Here is a 25,244-nt window from a genome sequence, read left to right on the forward strand (position 1 = left end):
GTCCACAGAAGCAATCAATCAATCAGATTCCAAACTCTCCACCATGGCCAAGACCAAAGAGCTCTCCAAGGAGGTCAGGGACAAGATTGTAGACCTACACAAGGCTGGAATGGGCTACAAGACCATCGCCAAGCAGCTTGGTGAGAAGGTGACAACAGTTGGTGCGATTATTCGCAAATGGAAGAAACACAAAAGAACTGGCAATCTCCCTTGGCCTGGGGCTCCATGCAACTGGGACCATAGTCACCAAGAAAACAATTGGTAACACACTACGCCGTGAAGGACTGAAATCCTGCAGCACCCGCAAGGTCCCCCTGCTCAAGAATACATATACATGCCCGTCTGAAGTTTGAGTCATTCAGATGTTCATTGGCAGAGGACAACTGGTGAAAGTGTTGTGGTCAGATGAGACCAAAATGGAGCTCTTTGACATCAACTCAACTCGCCGTGTTTGGAGGAATGCTGCCTATGACCCCAAGAACACCATCTCCACCGTAAAACACGGAGGTAGAAACATTATGCTTTGGGGGTGTTTTTCTGCTAAGGGGACAGGACAACTTCACTGCATAAAAGGGACGATGGACAGGGCCATGTACCGTCAAATCTTGGGTGGAACCTCCTTCCCTCAGCCAGGGCATTGAAAATGGGTTGTGGATGGGTATTCCAGCATAACAATGGCCCAAAACACACAGCCAAGGCAACAAAGGAGTGGCTCAAGAAGAAGCACATTAAGGTCCTGGAGTGGCCTAGCCAGTCTCCAGACCTTAATACCATAGAAAATCTGTGGAGGGAGCTGAAGGTTCGAGATGCCAAACGTCAGCCTCGAAACCTTAATGACTTGGAGAAGATCTGCAAAGAGGAGTGGGACAAAATCCCTCCTGAGATGTGTGCAAACCTGGTGACCAACTACAAGAAACGTCTGACCTCTGTGATTGCCAACAAGGGTTTTGCCACCAAGTACTAAGTCATGTGTTACAGAGGGGTCAAATACTTATTTCCGTCATTAAAATGCAAATCATTTTATAACATTTTTGACATGCGTTTTTCTGGATTTTGTTGTTGTTATTCTGTCTCCCACTGTTCAAATAAACCTACCATTAAAATTATAGACTGATCATTTCTTTGTAAGTGGGCAAACGTACAAAATCAGCAGGGGATCAAATACTTTTTCCCCCCACTGTATATCTGAAGACCATCCAGTTTTATTTGCCATATGTTTAACTATGCTGTTTCACAAAAGTTCTGAACCTATATACATTTTACAGACAGTATATTTTACATTAGTTATCTTTGGTTTTAAGTCCCACCCTTCAGCTCCACTCAACCCCTCCATCTATCTCTGATCACCATCCATTTTCTATTTGCCATATATTTTTCAACTGTGCTGTGATGGTTCACAAAAGTTCTGAACCCTTCTATTCTCATAGTGTCTACAGATTGAAAATCAAGGACTTTTTTCCCCCTAAAAGTATTATATTATTAATCGATTGACTACGACTTTTCAACATCACCCAGTAGTGCACTTCTTTTCTTTGGTGCAAATAAATAAAACCTCAAACCTAAACCTTCCGGTGTCGACTCCCATTTCTGAGTATCAAGATTAGATTCCGCCAGGAATTTACTCCTAAGAGTCAGTATTTTTGGAATGCAGGAGACTGATTAGTTGCCGTATTTTCGAACACTCGCATCTTTCATTGTGAGCTAGCAAGGGACGGAGAGAGAGGGGAGGGGCACAGTATAGGCAGGTCGGCCACCAGGGAGACGGAGTCAGAACCGTGTACTAGGCCTATCTACAGTTGAAGTCGGAAGTTTACATAGAGTTGTGGCCAAAAATATTGGCACCCTTGCACGTTTTTCAAGTAACTCACAATTTTCCTAAAAATAAGTTGAAATTGAACAAAAGTAGTTGGTCTACACAATTCTTTATTTTACTGTTAAGATTACAGAACCTTTGCTTTTGATTCCGAACTAAATATATCCATTTAAATCTGAAAATAAACAGGAATGGCAATGACAAAATTATTGACACCCTAGACTTAATATTTGGTAGCACTGCTTTTGGTCAAAATAATCAAGCGCTTCCTATAACCATCAATGAGCTTCCTGCACCTCTGTACTGGTAGTTTGGCCCACTCCTCTTGTGCAAACTGCTCCAGTTCTCCCAGATTTTAAGGGTGCCTTCTCCCAACTGATGTTTTCAGATTTCACCGTAGGTTTTCAATGGGATTTAGATCTGGACTCATTGCTGGCCACTTCAGATCAGTCCAGCGTTTTGTCTTGAACCATTCCTGGGTGCTTTTGTAGTGTGTTTATTGTCCTGCTGGAAGACCCATGACCTTCGACAGAGACCCAGCTTTCTGACACTGGGTCTGACATTGCGATCCAAAATACCTTGGTATTCTCCTGATTTCATAATGCCATGTACACGTTCAAGGCACCCAGTGCCAGAGGCAGCAAAGCAACCCCAAAACATCACTGAACCTCCTCCATGTTTGACTGCAGGGAAGGTGTTATTTTCTTTGAAAGCTTCATTTTGTTTTCTGTAAACATAGAGATTGTGTGCTTTACCAAAAAGCTCTATTTTGGTCTCATCTGTTCACAGGACATTTTCCCAGAAGGGTTTTGGCATGTTCAGGTGTGTTTTGTCAAATTGCAGCCGGGCTTTCTTATGTCTTTCTCTCAGCAATGGGGTCCTTCTGGGTCTCTTACCATATAACCCCCTTTCATTGATTTGGTGGCGGATTGTGCTAGTTGAAACTGTTGTACCTTGTCTGAAGATCAGCTTGAATCTGTGTGGCAGTTGATCAAGGCGTCCCCCCTTGGGCTGTGCCGTGGCGGAGATCTTTGTGGGCTATACTCGGCCTTGTCCTGGGATGGTATGTTGGTGGTTTGAGATATCCCTCCAGTGGTGTGGAGGCTGTGCTTTGGCAAAGTGGGTGGGGTTATATCCTACCTGTTTGGCCCTGTCCGGGGGTTTCATCGGATGGGGCCACAGTGTCTCCGGACCCCTCCTGTCTCAGCCTCCAGTATTTATGCTGCAGTAGTTTATGTGTCGGGGGGCTAGGGTCAGTCTGTCACATCTGGAGTATTTCTCTTGTCTATTCCGGTGTCCTGTGTGAATTTAAATATGCTCTTTCTTTCTTTCTTTCTTTCTTTCTTTCTTTCTTTCTTTCTTTCTTTCTTTCTTTCTTTCTTTCTTTCTTTCTTTCTTTCTCTTTTTCAGGACCTGAGCCCTAGGACCATGCCTCAGGACTACCTGGCTTGATGACTCCTTGCTGTCCCCAGTTCACCTGGCCGTGCTGCTGCTCCAACTATTCTGCCTGCAGCTATGGAACCCTGACCTGTTCACCGGACATGCTACCTGTCCCAGACCTGCTGGAACCCTGACCTATTCACCGGATGTGCTACCTGTCCCAGACCTGCTGTTTTCAACTCTCTAGAGACAGCAGGAGCGATAGAGATAATCTCAAAGATCGGCTATGAAAAAGCCAACTGACACTTACTCTTGTGTTACTGACTTGTTGCACCCTCGACAACTACTATGATTATTATTATTTGACCATGCTGGTCATTTATGAACATTTGAACATCTAGGCCATGTGCTGTTATAATCTCCACCCGGCACAGCCAGAAGAGGACTGGCCACCCCTCATAGCTTGGTTCCTCTCTAGGTTTCTTCCTAGGTTTTGGCCTTTCTAGGGAGTTTTTCCTAGCCACCGTGCTTCTACACCTGCATTGCTTGCTGTTTGGGGTTTTAGGCTGGGTTTCTTTTCAGCACTTTGAGATATCAGCTGATGTAAGAAGGGCTATATAAATACAATTTCATTTCTCCACAATTCAAACAATCCTTCGCTGCACAATTTCATCAAGTTCTCTCTTGCGGCCACATCCAGGGAGGTTGGCAACAGTGGTATGGGCCTTAAACTTCGTGATAACATTATGTATGGTGGAAACAGGAACATCAAGGTCTCTGGAGATGGACTTGTAATCTTGTGTCTCACCTTCTCAGATAATTCTCTGGTTTTCTTTATTTTGTCCATGCTCATTCTGGTACACACAGTTACCCAAAACAGGAGAATGAGTCCTTTTCTCTACTTAAACTGGTTTAATATGTGATTTTTATACTGCAGGCACCTTCAACTCAGCACAGGTGAGTTCAATTCCAAAGTAAATGAGAATCACCTGCTTGAAATCTAATAATTTCTAACTACTTCTAGAAGGTGCCAATAATATTGTCCAGGCCATTTTAGGATTTCTTTGTGGAATTAGCAAAGATTAAGTAAATTATTCAATTTCTTTTGTTTTGTTCAACCGCACTCCAAAGACATACATATGTGGATACCAAAAATTGTTTTAATTTCAACAGTTTTCTGGAAGAAATGCTGCATTATTTGAAAAAAGAGCATGGGTGCCAATATTTTTGGCCACGACTGTACACTTAGGTTGGAGTCATTAAAACTCGTTTTTCAACCACTCCACAAATTTCTTGTTAACAAACTATAGTTTTTGCAAGTCGGTTAGGACATCTACTTTGTGTATGACAAAAGTAATTTTTCCAACAATTGTTTACAGACACATTTTTTCACTTATGATTCACTGTATCACAATTCCATTGGGTCAGAAGTTTACATACACTATGTTGACTGTGCCTTTAAACAGCTTGAAAAATTCCAGAAAATTATGTCATGGCTTTAGAAGCTTCTGATAAATGATGTCAATTAGCCTATCAGAAGCTTCTAAAGCCATGACATCATTTTCTGGAATTTTCCAAGCTGTTTAAAGGCACAGTCAACATAGTGTATGTAAACTTCTGACCCACTGGAATTGTGATACAGTGGGACCACACAGTCGTCATACCGCTCAGGAAGGAGACACGTTCTGTCTCCTAGAGATGAACGTACTTTGGTGCAAAAAGTGCAAAATCAATCCCAGAACAACAGCAAAGGACCTTGTGAAGATGCTGGAGGAAACAGGTACAAAAGTATATCAACGTAATCTGAAAGGCCGCTCAGCAAGGAAGAAGCCACTGCTCCAAAACCACCATAAAAAAGCCAGACTACGGTTTGCAACTGCACATGGGGACAAAGATCGTACTTTTTGGAGAAATGTCCTCTGGTCTGATGACCATCGTTATGTTTGGAGGAAAAAGGGGGAGGCTTGCAAGCTGAAGAATACCCTCCCAACCGTGAAGCACGGGGGTGGCAGCATCATGTTGTGGGGGTGCTTTGCTGCAGGAGGGACAAGTGCACTTCACAAAATAGATGGCATCATGAGGAGGACAATGTTGTGGACATATTGAAGCAACATCTCAAGACATCAGTCATGAAGTTAAAGCTTGGTCGCAAATGGGTCTTCCAAATGGACAATGGCCCCAAGCATACTTCCAAAGTTGTGGCAAAATGGCTTAAGGACAACAAAGTCAAGGTATTGGAAAGGCAATCAAAGCCCTGACCTCAGTCCTATAGAACATTTGTGGGCAGAACTGAAAAAAAGTATGCGAGCACGGAGGCCTACAAACCTGACTCAGTTACACGAGCTCTGTCAGGACCAATGGGCCAAAATTCACCCAACTTATTGTAGGAAGCTTGTGGAAGGCTACCCGAAACGTTTGACCCAAGTTAAACAATTTAAAGGCAATGCTACCAAATACTAATTGAGTGTATGTAAATTTCTGACCCCTGGGAATGTGATGAAAGAAATAAAAGCTGAAATAAAATCAATAATTCTCTCTACTATTATTCTGACATTTCACATTCTTAAAATAAAGTTGTGATCCTAACTGCCTTAAGACAGCAAATTTTTACGAGGATTAAATGTCAGGAATTGTGAAAATCTGAGTTTAAATGTATTTGGCTAAGGTGTATGTAAACTTCTGACTTCAACTGTATCACAGATTTGGAATGCTTTATCTCCCAATTTCTTGGCTTGCAACTTCAGTGAAGCAGGACCTATCTATCATCAATGAATAGGCTAGGATTTTGTACAGGCAACAGACCGAAGACTGAACACACACTCGCATCATTACCAAAAAGAAAGAGCAGGGGTGTAATCATTAGTGCAAACAGTTTGCAGCTAAAACAAGAGTTTCTATTGGATAAATTCAGGTAGGTCCCTCCCAGTTTCGTCCCATTTGCTGCCGTTCAGAAACGTTTTGCAACAGAATCAGTGTAATGAATACGCCCCAGGCAAGCCAGCATGAGGGAGAGAGAGGAGAGGGCAGGCAGAAAGAACCGTGGGGTGCATATGTCTTAGTAATCTGCATCTTGCAATGTCTTGTCATTCACCAAAGTAGTTGTTGTACTTCAATTACACAACTTTCCCCTTTATTGCCTATTGTCTAGTTAGTCTATAACACAGAAAATAATGTGTTTTGTGATAACAGCACCGTGATTTTGTGGGTCAAAAAACAAAACATCACTTTTCGGATAGGGATTTTCATAACATTAAGGAACCCCTAAATGGTACCCTATTCCATATGTAGCGTACTTTCTGGGGAATAGGGCCCTATGGGGGCAGCAGGTAGCCTAGTGGTTAGAGCATTGGGCCAGTAAACGAAAGGTTGCTAGATCGAATCCCCGAGCTGACATGGTAAAAATCTGTCGTTCTGCCCATGAACAAGGCAGTTAACCCACTTTTCCTAGGCTGTCATTGTAAATAAGAATTTGTTCTTAACTGACGTGCCTAGTTAAATGGTTAAAAAATATTTAAAAAAGTATAAATGGGACATAGGCTAATTTCAGTAGCAGCCATAAAGAGAAAGATTATGTGGGACTATTACAGGATAAGGAGACTATTCTGTGATAAGGAGATTGGATCAGTAATGGCTGCAGGAAACAACAAATGCAAATTAGACAGATGACTGTACATCAATATGACTGCAATGCTCAGTGATACTCATTACAGGTTAGGATGGGGAGACTTGAAACAGTCACTGGCTTTCTAAAATAAAGCAACATGAATGTATCATTTGTTTGAGCAGATTGGTGTCCAGGCAAGTTGAATACCAATAAGTTACATTTTTGAAGTTATAGTCTTTGTCCCAAAACATAACTTAGACAACTATATACACAGTGTACAAAACATTAAAAACACCTGCTCTTTCCATGATAGATTGACCAGGTGAATCCAGGTGAAAGCTATGATCCCTTATTGATGTCACTTGATAAATCCACTTCAAATCAGTGTAGATGAAGGGGAGTACAGGTTAAATAAGGGTTTTTAAGCCTTGAGACAAGTGAGACATGGATTGTGTATGTGTGCCACTCAGAGGGTGAATGGGCAAGACAAAATATTTAAGTGCCTTTGAACGGGGTATGGTAGTAGGTGCCAGGTGCAACGGTTTGTGTCAAGAACTGCAATGCAGCTGGGTTTTTCACACACCAGTTTCCCATGTGTCTCAAGAATGGTCCACCACCCAAAGGACATCCAGCCAACTTGACACAACTGCGGGAAGCATTGGAGTCAACATGGGGCCAGCATCCCTGTGGAACGCTTCGGCACCTTGTAGAGTCCATCCTCCGATGAATTGAGGCTGTTCTGAGGGCAAAAGGGGGTGCAACTCAATATTAGGAAGGTGTTCCTAATGTTTTGTCCACTTAGTGTATATTTAAGCAATAACGCCTGAGGGGGTGTGGTATATGGCCAAAATACCACGGCTAAGGGCTGTTCTTACGCACGATGCAATGCAGAGTGCCTGGATACAGGCCTTAGCCATGGAATATTGGCCATATACCACAAACCCCTGAGGTGCCTTATTGCTATTATAAACTGGTTACCAATGCAATTAGAGCAGTAAAAATACATGTTGGTTTACAGTCTGATATACCACGGCTGTCAGCCAATCAGCATTCAGGGCTCGAACCCCCCAGTTTATAATCTGCAATATGCAATAGATAAATAATCATATAATTTACATCTGCAATGTACACACAAACACACTCACTCCAAGTTGTTTGGGAAAAAAGCATCTCTATGCTTGCATGCAAATCGTCCCACAGTCCCTCCGATGTTTTTGACTGCGGTCAAAAGAATCCTAGCATCAACAGCAGGTGCCACCTGACACTACAAAACATGGGTTATCTAAATGGGTTGGAAGCCATTCAAAATAATGGAGCAGTGTGTGTGTGATGGGACAGTTGGAACGTTCTCCCAATGGTGTCCCAGCGAGACAACATCCTACTTCACAACACTGGGGTGGACAAAGGCACCATCCGGACGGGTCTTCAGATAACCTGTCCCTCCATGGTGACAGGACAGAATAGGAACGCTGTCCCAATGTCAGAAAACAAAACTAAATTTTTCACAGTGAGACTGACTGCCTGGCAGACACGTGAGAGATGACACTGTGCATTGCTGCTGTTTACTTCTCGGATTTCAAACCATCCAGAGAGTTGGGTTACATCTCAGAGACAGTGAACAGGGTTTAATGATATTAAGAACAGTAAGGACTACTGTGTCTTGTTCAAACCTCCATCTTCTCTATCTTCATTAGGTCAACTGTGAGTGACTGCTCACAATGTCAACCAGAAAAGGTCATGAGTCTGGGTGTTTGGCTTCCTGGATGAAAGAATGAAAGGACAGTCCTTCACGCTGACATTTGAACCCTGGAGGTGGAGGGAGGAAGCAGGAGAGGGAGGGAAGGAAGGTATGTGTCAATCCTACACTGACTCTCAGGAGTCTCTGGTTTCTAGGCTGATCAGCTCAGGTTTCTCTGTGGCAGCTCAGTAGACTCCAGATATTCCCCAGGTTACAGAGGCACGGGGGGAGGCCTGACTGACGCAGAGACTGCTGCAACTCAGGGTTTATCAGGCTCTGATAGGAAGGCTCTCGCAACATGCACCCGTATCATTGACCGACCGGTAAGCCATTTGTCCTTACAGCTTTTCCATGAATTTCGACTTTAAAAGTTCCAAGATAAGGAAATAGGACTTAGTGGTTATGGGGCAACACTCAGAACTTTTTACATACAGGACCTGGAAAGGAGTAGTCGCTGCCATATTCATTTCCCAATATGACAGTGCTCAAGTCAATAGAAGTCAATGCAGCAACGTAAAATGTGAAAGATCATTTCCACTTGAAGTTAGAGTACATGCCCAGTTCAATTCCTGAATCGATGTACTGTAATTCAAATAGAGAAGGCCCCAACTTTGGATCATACTGTACATTAAATCAGAGTTCTTTGTATTGATCGCATTGGTCCTGACAAGCCAGTTGGCGAAGAGTAACATCCCACTTGGAGTTTGCTAAAAAGCGCCTAAAGGACTCTCAGACCATGAGAAACAAGATTCTCTGGTCTGACGAAACCAAGATCGAACTCTTTGGCCTGAATGCCAAGCGTCACGTCTGGAGGAAACTTGGCACCATCCCTACGGTGAAGCATGGTGGTGGCAGGATCATGCTGCAGGGATGTTTTTCAGCAGCAGGGACTGGGAGACTAGTCAGGATAGAGGGAAAGATGAATGGTGCAAAGTACAGCGAGATCCTTGACGAAAACCTGCTACAGAGTGCTCAGACTGGGGTGAAGGTTCACCTTCCAACAGGACAACAACCCTTAGCACACAGCCAAGACAATGCAGGAGTGGCTTCAGGACAAGTCTCTGAATGTCCTTGAGTGGCCCAGCCAGAGCCTGGACATGAACCAGATCGAACATCTCTGGAGAGACCTGAATACAGATGTGCAGTGATGCTCCCCATCCAACCTGACAGAGCTTGTGAGGATCTGCAGAGAAGAAATATAGGTGTGCCAAGCTTGTAGCGTCATACCCAAGAAGACGCGAGGCTGTACGCTTGTAGCGTCATACCCAAGAAGACGCGAAGCTGTAATCGCCGCCAAGGGAGCTTCAACAAAGTACTGAGTGAAGGGTATGAGTACTTATGTATATGTAATATTTCAGTGTTCATTTTTTCCCACTCCTCTTTGCAGATCTTCTCCAAGTTAATAAGGTTTCGAGGCTGATGTTTGGCAACTCGAACCTTCAGCTTCCTCCACAGATTTTCTATGGGATTAAGGTCTGGAGACTGGCTAGGCCACTCCAGGACCTTAATGTGCTTCTTCTTGAGCTGCTCCTTTGTTGCCTTGGCCGTGTGTTTTGGGTCATTGTCATGCTGGAATACCCATCCACGACCCATTTTCAATGCCCTGGCTCAGGGAAGGAGGTTCTCACCCAAGATTTGACGGTACATGGCCCCGTCCATTGTCCCTTTGATGCGGTGAAGTTGTCCTGTCCCCTTAGCAGAAAAACACCCCCAAAGCATGTTTCCACCTCCATGTTTGACGGTGGGGATGGTTTTCTTGGGGTCATAGGCAGCATTCCTCCTCCTCCAAACACGGCGAGTTGAGTTGATGCCAAAGAGCTCCATTTTGTATATGTGCTTTCTTGAGCAGGGGGACCTTGCGGGCGGTGCAGGATTTCAGTCCTTCACGGCGTAGTGTGTTACCAATTGTTTTCTTGGTGACTATGGTCCCAGCTGCCTTGAGATCATTAACAAGATCCTCCCGTGTAGTTCTGGGCTGATTCCTCACCGTTCTCATGATCATTGCAACTCCACGAGGTGAGATCTTGCATGGAGCCCCAGGCCAAGGGAGATTGCCAGTTCTTTTGTGTTTCTTCCATTTGCGAATAATTGCACCAACTGTTGTCACCTTCTCACCAAGCTGCTTGGCGATGGTCTTGTAGCCCATTCCAGCCTTGTGTAGGTCTACAATCTTGTCCCCGACATCCTTGGAGAGCTCTTTGGTCTTGGCCATGGTGGAGAGTTTGGAATCTGATTGATTGATTGCTTCCGTGGACAGGTGTCTTTTATACAGGTAACAAGCTGAGATTAGGAGCACTCCCTTTAAGAGTGTGCTCCTAATCTCAGCTCGTTACCTGTATAAAAGACACCTGGGAGCCAGAAATCTTTCTGATTGAGAGGGGGTCAAATACTTATTTCCCTCATTAAAATGCAAATCAATTGATAACATTTTTGACTTGCATTTTTCTGGATTTTTTGTTGTTGTTATTCTGTCTCTCACTGTTCAAATAAACCTACCATTAAAATTATAGACTGATCATTTCTTTGTCAGTGGGCAAACGTACAAAATCAGCAGGGGATCAAATACTTTTTCCCCCTCACTGTATATACACATTTGCAAAATTGTCAAAAAACCTTGCTTTGTTATTATGGGGTATTGTGTGCAGATTGATGAGGATACTTTTTTTTTTTAATCAGTTTTAAAATAAGGCTGTAACGTAACAAAATCTGGAAAAAGTCAATGGGTCTGAATATTTTCTGAATGCACTGTATATAAACAGCTGTATTCACAGTCAGTGCTCTAGGTTAACAGCCTTCATTAGGCTATATTAGACACATACCAGAGGACTCTACACACCCTGCACCTTTTCCCTGACTGTCCCCGACACAGGGGGAGGATTAGGGCCAGCGGTCAGTGTGACTCAGCTGGGTGGAGAGGTCAAAGCCTCACCTATAAGTGGTTCCCTTTCACATGGATCAGTTACAGGACCGGGAGGAATAGAAACTACAGACACACACCCAGAACTGCTACTGACAGCCTCCGACTGGGTTCTGTACCGCAATCCTTTATTTAGATTTTCCCTTAGGGGAAGTTCTATTGAATTAAATTGTACACTATTAAAAAGAATTGGACAATGGAAACACACATACTGGGTTGCTGTTACTGCTGCGGACAAAGGCAAAGCAGAGGAGGGTAGTTGCAATGGAGGACAGCAGAACGCCTAACAGCACAGCTTTACCAGAGACAGCAGAACCCCTAACAGCATAGCTTACCAGAGACAGCAGAACGCCTAACAGCACAGCTTTACCAGAGACAGCAGAACCCCTAACAGCACAGCTTTACCAGAGACAGCAGAACCCCTAACAGCACAGCTTTACCAGAGACAGCAGAACCCCTAACAGCACAGCTTTACCAGAGACAGCAGAACCCCTAACAGCATAGTTTACCAGAGACAGCAGAACCCCTAACAGCATAGTTTACCAGAGACAGCAGAACCCCTAACAGCATAGCTTACCAGAGACAGCAGAACCCCTAACAGCATAGCTTACCAGAGACAGCAGAACCCATAACAACATAGCTTACCAGAGACAGCAGAACCCCTAACAACATAGCTTACCAGAGACAGCAGAACCCCTAACAGCATAGCTTACCAGAGACAGCAGAACCCCTAACAGCATAGCTTACCAGAGACAGCAGAACCCCTAACAGCATAGCTTACCAGAGACAGCAGAACCCCTAATAACATAGCTTACCAGAGACAGCAGAACCCCTAACAGCATAGCTTACCAGAGACAGCAGAACCCCTAACAGCATAGCTTACCAGAGACAGCAGAACCCCTAACAGCATAGCTTACCAGAGACAGCAGAACCCCTAACAGCATAGCTTACCAGAGACAGCAGAACCCCTAACAGCATAGCTTACCTGAGACAGCAGAACCCCTAACAGCATAGCTTACCAGAGACAGCAGAACCCCAAACAGCATAGCTTACCAGAGACAGCAGAACCCCAAACAGCATAGCTTACCAGAGACAACAGAACCCCTAACAGCATAGCTTACCAGAGACAGCAGAACCCCTAACAGCATAGCTTACCAGAGACAGCAGAACCCCTAACAGCATAGTTTACCAGAGACAGCAGAACCCCAAACACAGTGGAGGCTGCTGAGGGGAGGACGGCTCATAATAAGGGCTGGAACGGAGCAAATGGAATGACATCAAAGACATGGAAACCATGTTTGATGTATTTGATACCATTCCACCGATTCCGCTCCAGTCATTACCACGAGCCCGTCCTCCCCAATTAAGGTGCCACCAACCTCCTGTGCCCTAACATCATAGCCTTACCAGAGACAACAGAAGCCCTTACAGCATTTTCTTCCTAATGTTTTTTAATATATTTATGGTGATTTATCAGGGGGTGCTGCAGCACCCCTACATCCCATGGCTATGGTTTTACTCCAGCAGCAACCAGCTGAGGCGCTGCAGCAGAAATTCCACTCAAAATAGGCTCTGTATGCTGCTCGTGTGTGACAGTTGTGTTGGATAAATACGATAGCCTACATAACCACTAACAAAAATACACGCGCCAATTTAAATCAACTAAATTATGCAAATTAACCTGTAAACTAATAAGCATGACATCAAATGTGTTTACATGGACTGGTATTTCCATCAATGAATAAAAATTAATACAGAATATTGTTCTTTCTCCCGGTCAATTTGGCCAGCAACAATTTTATTTATTGTCTTTTCATTTATTTTATTGGCCAAAAGCCAGCAATTACCAGCTAACGAAAACCATGACACACACAGCTTTGTTTCCGACTTTTTGGAGTGTACAAATGTTTGACCATTAAAAATCATATTTTCCCAAACCCTGAATCTAACACCTAACCCCAAAACCTTAAGGTTAAAATAGCATTTGAACAAATTAAAAACCTGAACAAATTCAGGACATTCAGGTGAATTGATAGGACATTGAGGTCCCGATAATGTAGGAAAACAAGTAAAGCTCAGTCTTACTGTGCAGCAGGATTTAATCAGCAGCTTGTCCCAGTGCAGCAGGGAAGCCCAGACAGTACCACACACACACACACACACACGCTGGGCTGCAAAGAGCATCCAGATTCAGGGGACAGATGTGGATCCTTGCTGTGCTAAAGTGTATTGGTGTGATCACGGGCAGAGCAAGTCAAATCAGTGTAGTTTTCCACCATGGGATTTAATCCCAGTTGGAGGTGTAGTATATTTAAGGTGTATGTGTGCCACTTTACTGGAGCTATTGTCTGGCTGGTGACCACGTTGGAGTAGAACTCATGTACATACAGTACAGTCCAGCCAAAGCTCAGCTCCACAGCTGGGTTTGATGGAGGCGTTGGGATGGGAGGGACTATTGGCACCATCCCCCTCACCAAGGGGATAGGTGATGCATCTACAAAGATCAATAAGAGATCCAAAAGAGGTCCACCAAGGGTCTCAATGGAGTTAAATGTGAGACGTTCAGATATGGACTGTAACATGGCCAGGGAGGTAAGACTTACCCAACTCCCTGGAGACAGGAGAGACCGCAGCATTCTCTCCGATCTTAGAGACCGCGTCAAAGTACACCTTTCCAGCCAGGCTCATCGCTGTAAAAAAATAAGTATTGCTTTAAAAAATGTGGAAATGCAGAGTGTAAAAGAACTACTACACAAGCACCCTGAATTTAAAATCAGACCTACTGTTTATTCTACATATAACACAGCTTTAAACAATGAACCATCTATGACTAATGCATGAGATAACTGAAGGTAAATGTTGGTCAGAGACATGTTCTGGTAACCAAGTAACCTGCCATGGCAATAGAATAGGTACAGTATAGTACAATACAGTACAGGACAGTTCAGTAATAAGACGGCTGCTCACCTGCCACTGATTTCTCATAGCTCTTCCCCAGGTTGACCAGGTTCCTGAGCCCAGGGTTGAACTGTTCCATTACATTCTGGGAAGAGGAGAGAAGATGGGTAGTTGGGTTAAATGGGGTCACCGTCACATCAACATGACTCAGCCTTTTCTCACTTTCTCTCTTTAGTGTTTGGGAGTGAGTGAGTGAGTGAGTTGGTGACAAAGTGACTGACATATAGAGTGATTGATTAAACGAGCGAGGGGAAAGGAGTCAGTGAGTGAGTAGGTACACCATTCACACGGCTACAGAGGGTGGGACTCAGACCAACGCACCATTGGGTGCACACTGCCTGCCCTACAGGTCACCTCCAACACCAGGTGTCACAGGAAGACCAAGAAGAACCTCAGGGATCTCAGGCACGGCCTGTTCTCCCCACTTACATCTCTCTGTATAAGAGCATCATGGCTAAAACTGACACACTGGCCAATAGCTTCTACCCCCAGACCATCAGGCTGCTGAATAGCCACCACTAGTCAGCTACTTGCCCCCCCCCCCCCCCCCCCATAGACATTTATCATTGTTACAGTTGTAAATAACTGTATATTATAATTTGTGTTATTGTCCCATTCACTTCTCTTGACCTGCACTGTTGGAGCTTAAGAATTTCCCTGTACCCTGCAATTACATCTGCTAACCTGTGCATGTGACTAATGACCTCTAAACTAAACTAATACAGTTAGCTCTACAAACTATGACCAAAGCAGCCAATGATTAACCAGAGATTGACAAAGGACTGTGGCCTACACTCTGGCTTTCATCTGCATTCCAATGGCAACACTCCCATTCCTCTGACTGAGAAAGAGACAAAAATGGAAACAGAATATGGGAGTAGATGGAGAGAAAGAAGAGGAAATAATTTTTTTTTAAAAAAGCGAGAGAGTGATGCATGTTATTATGCATGTTTAGAGATCATTTCCAATATCAAGAGGCTTTTTTGATTGACAGCTCCAATGGATTTCAATAAATCAGGAACGCAAGGTCTCTCTGAGAAGTCTCTGTCATATTTTCTTCATTTTCCCAGGAGCCTCCATTCAATAAAATGACAATGGATTTGACTGATATGGATCCTTGGGGACCAGTAAAGTCAGCTCCGTTATCCTATATAATTGATTCTCTGTGGGATCATGATCATTGTCTCAGGGGTCTTTCTTCCTGTACACACTTCTCTTATTTGACAGCTTTCTTATTTATTAATGACATGCCCTGTTATATCATGTTTAGCTACTGTTTGGAAAGATAAGGGTGAGTTACACCCAGGAACCCGGGAAATGATATATAAATCCATAGTAGCATATCCGTACCGTCTTGGTATGAACAAAGCAGGAGGAGAATCTAATGCAGTACGTTATGGCTATGCAGTCACACAGTAAACAGTAGACTACACAATGAAAAGTAGACAGTATGCAATTCACTGGTGAGTCAACTGATTTGGCAGTAAACTTCTTATTTTAGAGAGCACGGCAAATATGTATGTTGTAATACATAGGCAGGTTATAATTCTGCCATTACTATGCTCAAGCAGGTCTCTATTATTCAGAAGGAAATAAAAACCTGCATAATGCTGCTTGGCTCCCAGGTAATATTTTAAATAGGACCATTTCAACCCTCATGGATCCTCTGTTGCATGTACTCACATCATATTAGGAATAAAGGCCATGTTAATAAGCATGAGAAGCAGTCAGGAGCGGCTCAGTTGACTTGCCTACCACTGAGACCTAACTGGTGATGTTGGAGTAGGAGAGGGGCGCTGTCTAATCTTACCACAGTCAAACCCTGTAGCTAAATAATTAAACCTGTGGACAGTTTCCCCTCCGTTTCATCATCACCTCAAGGAGAGAGAGGAGCTAATGGGGGGCTGTTCTGTTCCTGTTCTGACTGTCTCAGGGGACCAAAGTCTAACTCAGTCTAACTGCTCTCTGAGGTGGACTTCAATGTAAGTGAGGCACATCAAGGCATCCACTTGTTCCTTCTTTCTTTCATATCGCAGAGAGAAAGAGAGAGAGCACACCCTATCACTCAACAACCTGTGGAGTGTGTGCACTGTGAGGGTGCAACACTTGACACCAAGCAGAGCGAGTTACACAGTAATAGCTAATTAATCCTTAAGAGTCTGGAATCTTTTTAGCTTTCCTCTTATTTTTGCTTTTCCTTAGGGTGCTTTTTTCGTCTTTCAGTTTCTACTGTTATTCTTTCGTTTTTATCCTCTTATGTTTGTTGTGTAGTACATTTTTTTTTTTTTCTTATGTTTCTTCCTGTGAAGCGCATTGCGTTGCATTCATGTCTGAAATGTGCTATATAAATAAAGCTTGATTTGATATTAGGACCCCTATAGGTATCAAAAATTATATATTTGATGAAACACTGAATTTGGCCTTACTGCTATTAGCCCATCGAAATGCATTGAATAACAGACCCATACATGGAAAAATACATCAAAAGGAAGTTTGTTTTAAAGTGCCTGTCCTATATCTTAGAGATATAAGAAAGATCAGGAAATAATTGGTATTATATTTTTATCCATATTTAACCCCTTTTTTTTGGGGCACTAAAATAATTCCATATATTTCAATAAATGTTTTAACTGGTACCAGGTTACATTCAGACGAGTCTTGTAAGCATGCTTGTGATAAAAGAAGAACACCGTGTTCGTGGGAGTCTCATCTGTAGGCCAAACCGTTCGGACACTACAGATGTTTTTGTGAGAAGAGTGATTTTCAGGATGTCTCATGGTCTGACAAACACAGCTGTAGCTCGGCCACCAGATATCTCTGGCTTAAACAGGCGGATTTGATGGGGATTTTGTTATGATGCGGGTGCGCGGAGGACATCGACTCTAGGGGGTTAATTAATGGGTATGACTACTAAAAACTGGTTTTCCAATGGCTTTGACAAGTGTCAGATTAATCCATTGATGTGGATACTGTAACACTTAGGGTAATGGTATTCTGATATAATACTGTAAGTAGCATTTGTGATACTCAAATGTAGAAAAAAAGGGACCCAAGACAACAGAGACTGATAGAAAGTTTTCCCCCCAAAAAAAGACAGCTTTCCCAGCAATAGATTTTATACCACCTACTCATCTGTCAAAATGAGAGGCCATTAACTGACACAGCTGGTGCGTGGTCAACGGACATTAGGGAACTAACGATGGGATAAAAAAGGATTAAATGTGGTGGAGAAAACAATGAGGGGGAGTACTTCTCTGCTATTATGCTTTCTATTCTGTCTATTCCCTCTAACCACCCAGACCCTGCCTAACGGCAAGTGTAGCTGATGAAATCATGACAATACATCACAGCTGGGCTACACTATGAGAAGGGTATAGTTAGGACAACCCTTATTCATTATCACAGTGAACTTAACTGTATAGGTTACAGTCTTAAGTAGACAGTAGGCTACTTGAAAGCCTGCTCAATGATGCTAGGCACAAGTGGTGTAGGCTAACTGAAGCCTCTCACGACAGAAGTATTATGTTTTGTGCCTCTACATCAGGGATGGGCAACAGGCGGCCTGCGGATCAATTTTAGAAATGTGGTTGTGCATCACCAGATCGCTTGTTATGTCAGTCACTCGATTAGCCCATGTCAGCTAACATTTTTTTAGATTGGTAAATGAATCTAACGGCAAGCTAAGCATGGTGGAATTACCAACCGGGGGACCCATTGATCATCTAATATACTTAAATACTGCAAACATTTGTCCCCACCCAATGGCAAAATGTGTACAATTGCAGGAAATTAACGCAAACTTTTTTTTAAATGATCTTCGGCTAGGGCTGCTCTGACTGCATGTGTGGGTGTGGATGTGGGTACGCAGACACACGAGCCACTGCGGCCCCTCATGAGGAGTTCCCATTTTCTGTGGCCCCCAATTGCTTCACAGTTGCCCATCTCTCCTCTACATAATGTTCTTAGTAGCCTATGGCATGTGTGTCTACTGTACACGCATAGCATAGTACACTACACGACCAAAAGTATGTTGACACCTGCTCATCGAACATCTCATTCCAAAATCATGGGCATAATATGGAGTCCCCCCCCTCCGCTGCTATAACAGCCTCCACTCTTCTGGGAAGGCTTTCCACTAGATGTTGGAACATTAATGCGGGGACTTGCTTCCATTCAGCCACAAGAGAATTAGTGAGGTCGGGCACTGATATTGGGCAATTAGGCCTGGATCGCAGTCGGCGTTCCAATTCATCCCAAAGGTGTTCGATGGCGTTGAGGTCAGGGTTCTGTGCAGGCCAGTCAAGTTCTTCCACACCGATCTCAACAAACTATTTCTATATGGACCTTGCTTTGTGCACAGGGGCATTGACATGCTGAAACAGGAAAAGGCCTTCCACAAACTGTTGCCACAAAGTTGGAAACACAGAATCGTCTAGAATGTCATTGTAAGCTGTAGCGTTAAGAGTGCCCTTCGCTGGAACTAAGGGGCCCAGCCCAAAGCATGAAAAACAGCCCCAGACCATTATTCCTCCTCCACCAAACTTTACAGTTGGCACTATGCATTTGAGCAGGTAGTGTTCTCCTGGCATCCGCCAAACACAGATTAGTCCGTCGGTCTGCAAGATGGTGAAGCTTGATTCATCACGCCAGAGAACGTGTTTTCACTGCTCCAGAGTCCAACGGCAACGAACTTTACACCACTCCAGCCGACGTTTGGCATTGTGGATGGTGAGCTTAGGCTTGTGGGCGGCTGCTTGGCCATGGAAACCTATTTCATGAAGCTCACGTCGAACAGCTCTTGTGCTGACGTTGCTTCCAGAGGCAGTTTGGAACTCGGTAGTGAGTGTTGCAACCGAGGACAGAGGATTTTTATGTGCTACGTGCTTCAGCGGTCCAGTTCTGTGAGCTTTTGTGGCCTACCACTTCGCAGCTGAGCTAGAAGTTTCCACTTCACAATAACAGCACTTACAATTGACTGGGGCAGCTCAACTGTCAGCAACGGGTGTGGCTGAAGTAGTCTAATCCACTAATTTGAAGGGGTGTCCACATACTTTTGTATATATAGTCTTTCTGGCTATAGGCCTACAATATTTGGGTGACACAAGTAGTGAGCAACCTGTTATCAACACCACTTTCGGGAATTCTGGCAACTGAGGAAGTTATTACCCTACATAGTAAAACAACATTGCAGGTGTTTATATGGGAGGTGTTTTCACGGGGAAAGCCCGACCATTTATGGTATCTCATAAAAGGTTAATTCACAGTTAATTATGGTACATTGATTCAAACAACACATGGTCTCATACGGTCGTTTACCTTGTATGTACTTTCGGTGAGTTTGTTCACTTCTTCAGGGTCCCTCGACATGGTTATATCCCTTTAAGCGCCCGTTTAAAACAATACAAATGTCCAGAATAAACTCCCCAGACAGAATAAATATGTGACACTATCGACTCATCGAATTCCTCATAACAAGCGCGCGCTCCATATAGCCTGCAGAGAAAGATCCTATTTACCTGGCGTTCCCTACTACAGTGGTCGTTCATGAAAAAGGAGAGACAATTTCTTCCGCAGGCAACGGTGCGTTCTCAAAGGACGGCCTGGGGTAAAAGCTGAGCTGTCAAACTTCTGCTTCGATTAACAGTGAGTCGGTTGGTAAGAAAGGTAGGCGGGCAGGGTGTTATTGTTCGACGTCATTCATTAGTGCTATGAAAGGTGACAGTCTACAGTGGACACTGGCAGGTGTAGGGCGCTCCCTGGAGGCGACCAATGGCCAACCACGTGGGCAGAATATGTAGAATCTATGGAATAATTACAATCCATATCCTATTTATCAATACAAAGATAAATCATTGAAAAACACTAGACACATTTTATTTAGGCTATACCCTTCCCTTTCTTTCCCACTCACAGGTAGGCATAGGCCTAGCCTAATTCCCTGCCCGCAGTCTCGATAAATTTAGAAACAAAACTTTATCAGGCTCACACCTGTTGCTGCAATTTGACATAATATAGTGATGGGTCGTTCGCGAACGAATGGTTCTTTTTGAACTGATCTTTTTGGTGAACGTCGGGAGCCGAATCACATCGGATGAATGAACCGTTCATTTGGCTACCTCATTTGCATATTGGTACTATTTTTTTGTTTTAGTTTTTCAGGCCATCTAATAATTTTGCCAGGTACAAATGTATTTGAACATGCATTTCACGATCTGACATAATGGTAGCCTACCTTCTGGGCTGTACATTGGACATTTGCATTTTCTTTAATTGTTCTGTTGTTCTGGGTAAATGCTCCCGAGTGGCGCAGCGGTCTAAGGTACTGCATATTAGTCCAAGAGGCGTCACTACAGTCCCTGGTTCGAATCCAGGCTGTATCGCATCCGGCCGAGATTGGGAGTCACTGCGTCGTCCAGGTTTGGCCGGGGTAGACCATCATTGTACATTTGTTCTTAACCTCTACGGGCCACGGTGGCAGTATTGAGAATTTTGAAAAAAATACGTGCCCATTTTTAACTGCCTCCTACACCAACTCAGAAGCTAGGATATGCATATTATTAACACATTCGGATAGAAAACACTCTGAATTTTCTAAAACAGTTTCAATGGTGTCTGTAAGTATAACAAAACTCATATTGCAGGCAAAAACCTGAGAAAAATAGATTTAAAAAAATGAGAATTTTGTGGCTGTACTATTTAGTGTCATTGTTTATTAGATACCATAGTGAGAAAGGATTCAGTTCGCAACTCCTACGGATTCCACTAGATGTCAGCGATCTTTATAAAGTTGTTTGAAGCTTCCATGATTAACAGGGAGCAAATAAGAATGCATTGAAGTTGACGTCTGTGGGATGTCGTCACTTCCATTATGGCCTGCACCTGCGCATCATGAGACACGGGACAGTTTTCAAAAACGTTTTTCTAGACACAGGTGAGGTCGGGTTGAAACATTACTGATGTTTCACGTTAAAAATGGCTCTAAAGATTGATGCTAAACAACGTTTGACATGTTTGAACAAACATAAATAGATTATTTTTGTAACTTTTTTAACTTTTTGCCGTGACTTCACACACCCCCCCCGCGCTACTTTTTAGTAGCCACCGAAGCGCTAACAACATGGAACAACTTGGAGTTCTTTGGACATCAATTATGAACTTTGTCAAAAGAAACCACATTTGTTGTGGACCTGGAATTCCTGGAACTGCCAATGGATGAAGATAATCAAAGGTAATGGATTATTGACAATAGTATTATTGATATTACATGGTTACAAGATGATGCTAAGCTAATTAGGCTAGCTTATTGTTCTTAGCACAGCACCTGGTTTATTGCAACTTGTGATTTCCCAGTAAAGTTATTTTGAAATCTGGCAAGACAGTATCATTTACGAAATGTTAAACTATAATTATTTGAATGACAATATTATAATTTACCAATGTTTTCGAATAGTAATTTTGAAAATTGTAACGTTGTTCACCGGAAGCATTTCAGAGAAGAAAAAAATCAGAATTTCACAGCTACTGTAAAATGCGGTTTTTGGATATAAATATGAACTTGATGGAACAAAAAATGCATGTATTGTATAACATAATGTCCTAGGAGTGTCATCTGATGGAGATTGTCAAAGGTTGGTGCATAATTTTAGCTGGTTTCTGCTTTTGGTGACGCCTGACCTTGAATTGAAAATGGATGTTTGTACTTTTGTGGCTATGCACTGTCCTAACATAATCTAACTTTATGCTTTTGCCGTAAAGCCTCTTTGAAAATCGGACAATGTGGTTAGATTAAGGAGATGTTTATCTTTTAAATGGTGTAAAATAGTTGATTGTTTGAGAAATTTAAATTATTAGATTTTTGATGTTTTGAATTTCCAGCCTTGCTAGCAATCCCGTCTCAGGGTTCATTGCTAACCCGTGGCCTCAACAGGTTTTAACTGACTTGCCTACTTAAATGAAGGTTCAAAAAACGACGTTTGTTAGCCAAATGTTCCGGCTCTTTTACTTGAAGGGAGCCAAAAGTCTAGAAAAAGTGTATCCTTGAAGTGGTAATATAACAATTACAAGTGAAGAGAAAATCGATATCACTACAACAAGCCACATAAATCACCATAATAATAACACAAGTGTTACAGCAGTGCCTATGTCGAACTCTGATTCAGGACATCTTCTCCTGATTAGCCTACAATCAACAACGGACATAAGCAATAAAACGGGAGGGAAGTCGCCTTCGACAGCGATGTAATGGTCCGTCTGACATGCAGTGGAGAATCACTCGATGAATAAAGTCAGGAGAGTACTATGGCAGGGCAAAGGGCATGTTGTCCCTATATCTGTCCAACAGGTATCTGCTGTCCCTGGCTGGGATATTAGCACAACAACATACAGTTCCATCACTATCCAACAGATGGCAGTCGCTGCCACAGTTCAATTCCGTGCCTGATGATGGTAGGAGAGGGTGTGTGGGAACATTACAAGCTTAATACAAAGTAATCTAATTTTAGAACACTCAACCTTTACATGGCATGATATAAATGTAATTTCTGGCCTTCCCTTGTTAGATGTTACTTGCCTAGAAATGTATTATTTTTCCCCTATGATGGATTTGCTATAACTATTACATGCATTGCATCACTTTTGGGCCTGTAATTTGACAACCACTAACAAATCTATTTGGTTCACTTACCCTCAAATCAGTGAGAGGAAGAGAAATGCCATGCATATAGATTTTAAAAGCAAATTTACAGAACCTTTGCCTGTAAATGTCAGTTCAAGTCGAAGTCTGGAGTTTGTGCCCAGGGAGAGCCCCAGAGCAGATAGGATAGAATGTGATATGAGTCCAGGGCCTCTGGTTCTATTTGGACTATTGTATTCTCACACCGCCATTTTGCCTTCAGATGACAATGTCATGCTTTATTATTTCCTGAATCGATATTAAAGTTGGAATCCGTGAAACTGCCATGTCCATTTGCGATATTACAACAACAAAGACGTTACTTCAAACAACGAACACTGTTCTTTCCCCCCTCAGACATAATTTCAAGCGTGATAGAACAGCTGACTATGTACTAGGCCTACAATATTTTTTTACCACAACGCTGGATGATCATCTCCTCCGTTTGAAAACAGTAACAAATAAACTTTCTCTGATCTCACACACACTCAGTTGGAATGGGAACGACGTCTCTCTCTCTCTCCATTTGTGTAATTACTGGAAAGTCCTTGAGGCACTCATACCTCAAGGTTTTTGTCAGTTTGGTATGGAATGCACCACTGGAATGAGTAAATCAGTTAACATGACATCATGAAAGACTTAACATTTTTGTTGATGTTTTTGAAAATAATAGGCCTATGAATAGATATTATCAATAGCGGGTTGCCTCAGTGCAGATGCCTCAGTACGATCAAAATTATTATACTGCAGTACTGCACATACAGTTTGGCTGATATAGGATAATATACTGTATATACAGTACCAGTCAAAAGTTTGGACACACCTACTCATTCAAGGGTTTTTCATTATTTTGTACTATTTTCTACATTGTAGAATGATAGTGAAGACATCAAAACTATGAAATAACACATGAAATCATGTAGTAACCAAAAAAGTGTTAAACAAATCAAAATATATTTTATATTTGAGATTCTTCAAAGTAGCCACCCTTTGCCTTGATCACAGCTTTGCACACTCTTGGCATTCTCTCAACCAGCTTCATGAGGTAGTCACCTGAAATGCATTTCAATTAACAAGTGTGCCTTGTTAAAAGTTCATTTGTGGAATTTCTTTCCTTCTTAATGCGTTTGAGCCAATCAGTTGTGTTGTGACAAGGTAGGGGTGGTATACAGAAGATAGCCCTATTTGGTAAAAGACCAAGTCCATATTATGGCAAGAACAGCTCAAACAGACAACCCTTGAATGAGTAGGTGTTTCCAAATGTTTGACTGGTACTATATATATATATATATATATATATATATATATATATATATATATATATATATATATATATATATATATATATATATATATATATATATATATATATATATATATATATATATATATATATATATATATATATATATATATATATATATATATATATATATATATATGTATGTATATGTATATGTATATGTGTGTGTGTGACAATATCGTTTGATTGTCACATACACCAGAGAGGTAAAATATATGTACTTTTCTCAGTTAACAAATAGCTCATTATTCGCAATGATAAGTTACATACAGTAAGTTACAGACCAGTTTATGACTGTTAGAATTGAAGTGGATGAGCACATATTTTTATTTATTTATTTATTTTATTTGACCTTTATTTAACCAGGTAGGCAAGTTGAGAACAAGTTCTCATTTACAATTGCGACCTGGCCAAGATAAAGCAAAGCAGTTCGACAACATACAAAAACACAGAGTTACACATGGAGTAAAACAACATACAATCAATGATGCAGTAGAATTTATTTTATTATTATTCATTGTTCAACTTCTATACAAACACTCCAAAACAATTCCAGTCACTGCATTTCCAAAAACGGTATTGTCATACCAGAAGTGATGTATTTTTCTGTGAAAACCATTTGCAATTCCATAATACTGTTTTATGAGTTTGGGAACAATAGGGTTCCACAGTTTTGTCCAAGCAAGCTGATCTCCACACCCTGATATTCTTCTCCCTCTCTCATTGTTCACATCTTGCTGTCTCACTCAAGGACACGTTTCCATCAGTGCTGAGTGAATAGACACTGACAGTGGTGCTGATGGTGCAGGAAGCAGTCAGCTTCAGAAGAGCGCCTTGCTATTATTAATTCAGCAAGGCCA

General features: G+C 42.4%; 1 protein-coding gene across 3 annotated transcripts in view; it reads right to left on the minus strand.

Annotated features, from left to right (window-relative positions):
* The window catches only part of LOC115205712 (brain-specific angiogenesis inhibitor 1-associated protein 2-like protein 1), a 65,882-nt gene extending 45,789 nt beyond the window's left edge, over window positions 1-20,093 (minus strand). The window contains exons 1-4 of one of the 3 annotated variants that reach the window (XM_029771979.1): window positions 19,927-20,087; window positions 19,727-19,787; window positions 14,420-14,495; window positions 14,056-14,142 (exon numbers count right to left, since the gene is read on the minus strand). In XM_029771979.1, the coding sequence (XP_029627839.1) occupies window positions 14,056-14,142; window positions 14,420-14,495; window positions 19,727-19,777 (214 nt within the window). In that variant the 5' untranslated portion in view covers window positions 19,778-19,787; window positions 19,927-20,087. Of the gene's footprint in view, window positions 1-14,055; window positions 14,143-14,419; window positions 14,496-19,726 lie in introns of all 3 variants that reach the window. The other 2 variants (XM_029771995.1, XM_029771987.1) reach the window with 2 other exon arrangements.
* Between the last annotated feature and the right edge of the window lie 5,151 nt (window positions 20,094-25,244).

The sequence above is a fragment of the Salmo trutta genome, chromosome 1, assembly GCF_901001165.1.
Source record: "Salmo trutta chromosome 1, fSalTru1.1, whole genome shotgun sequence".
NCBI classification, from domain to species: Eukaryota; Metazoa; Chordata; class Actinopteri; order Salmoniformes; family Salmonidae; genus Salmo; species Salmo trutta.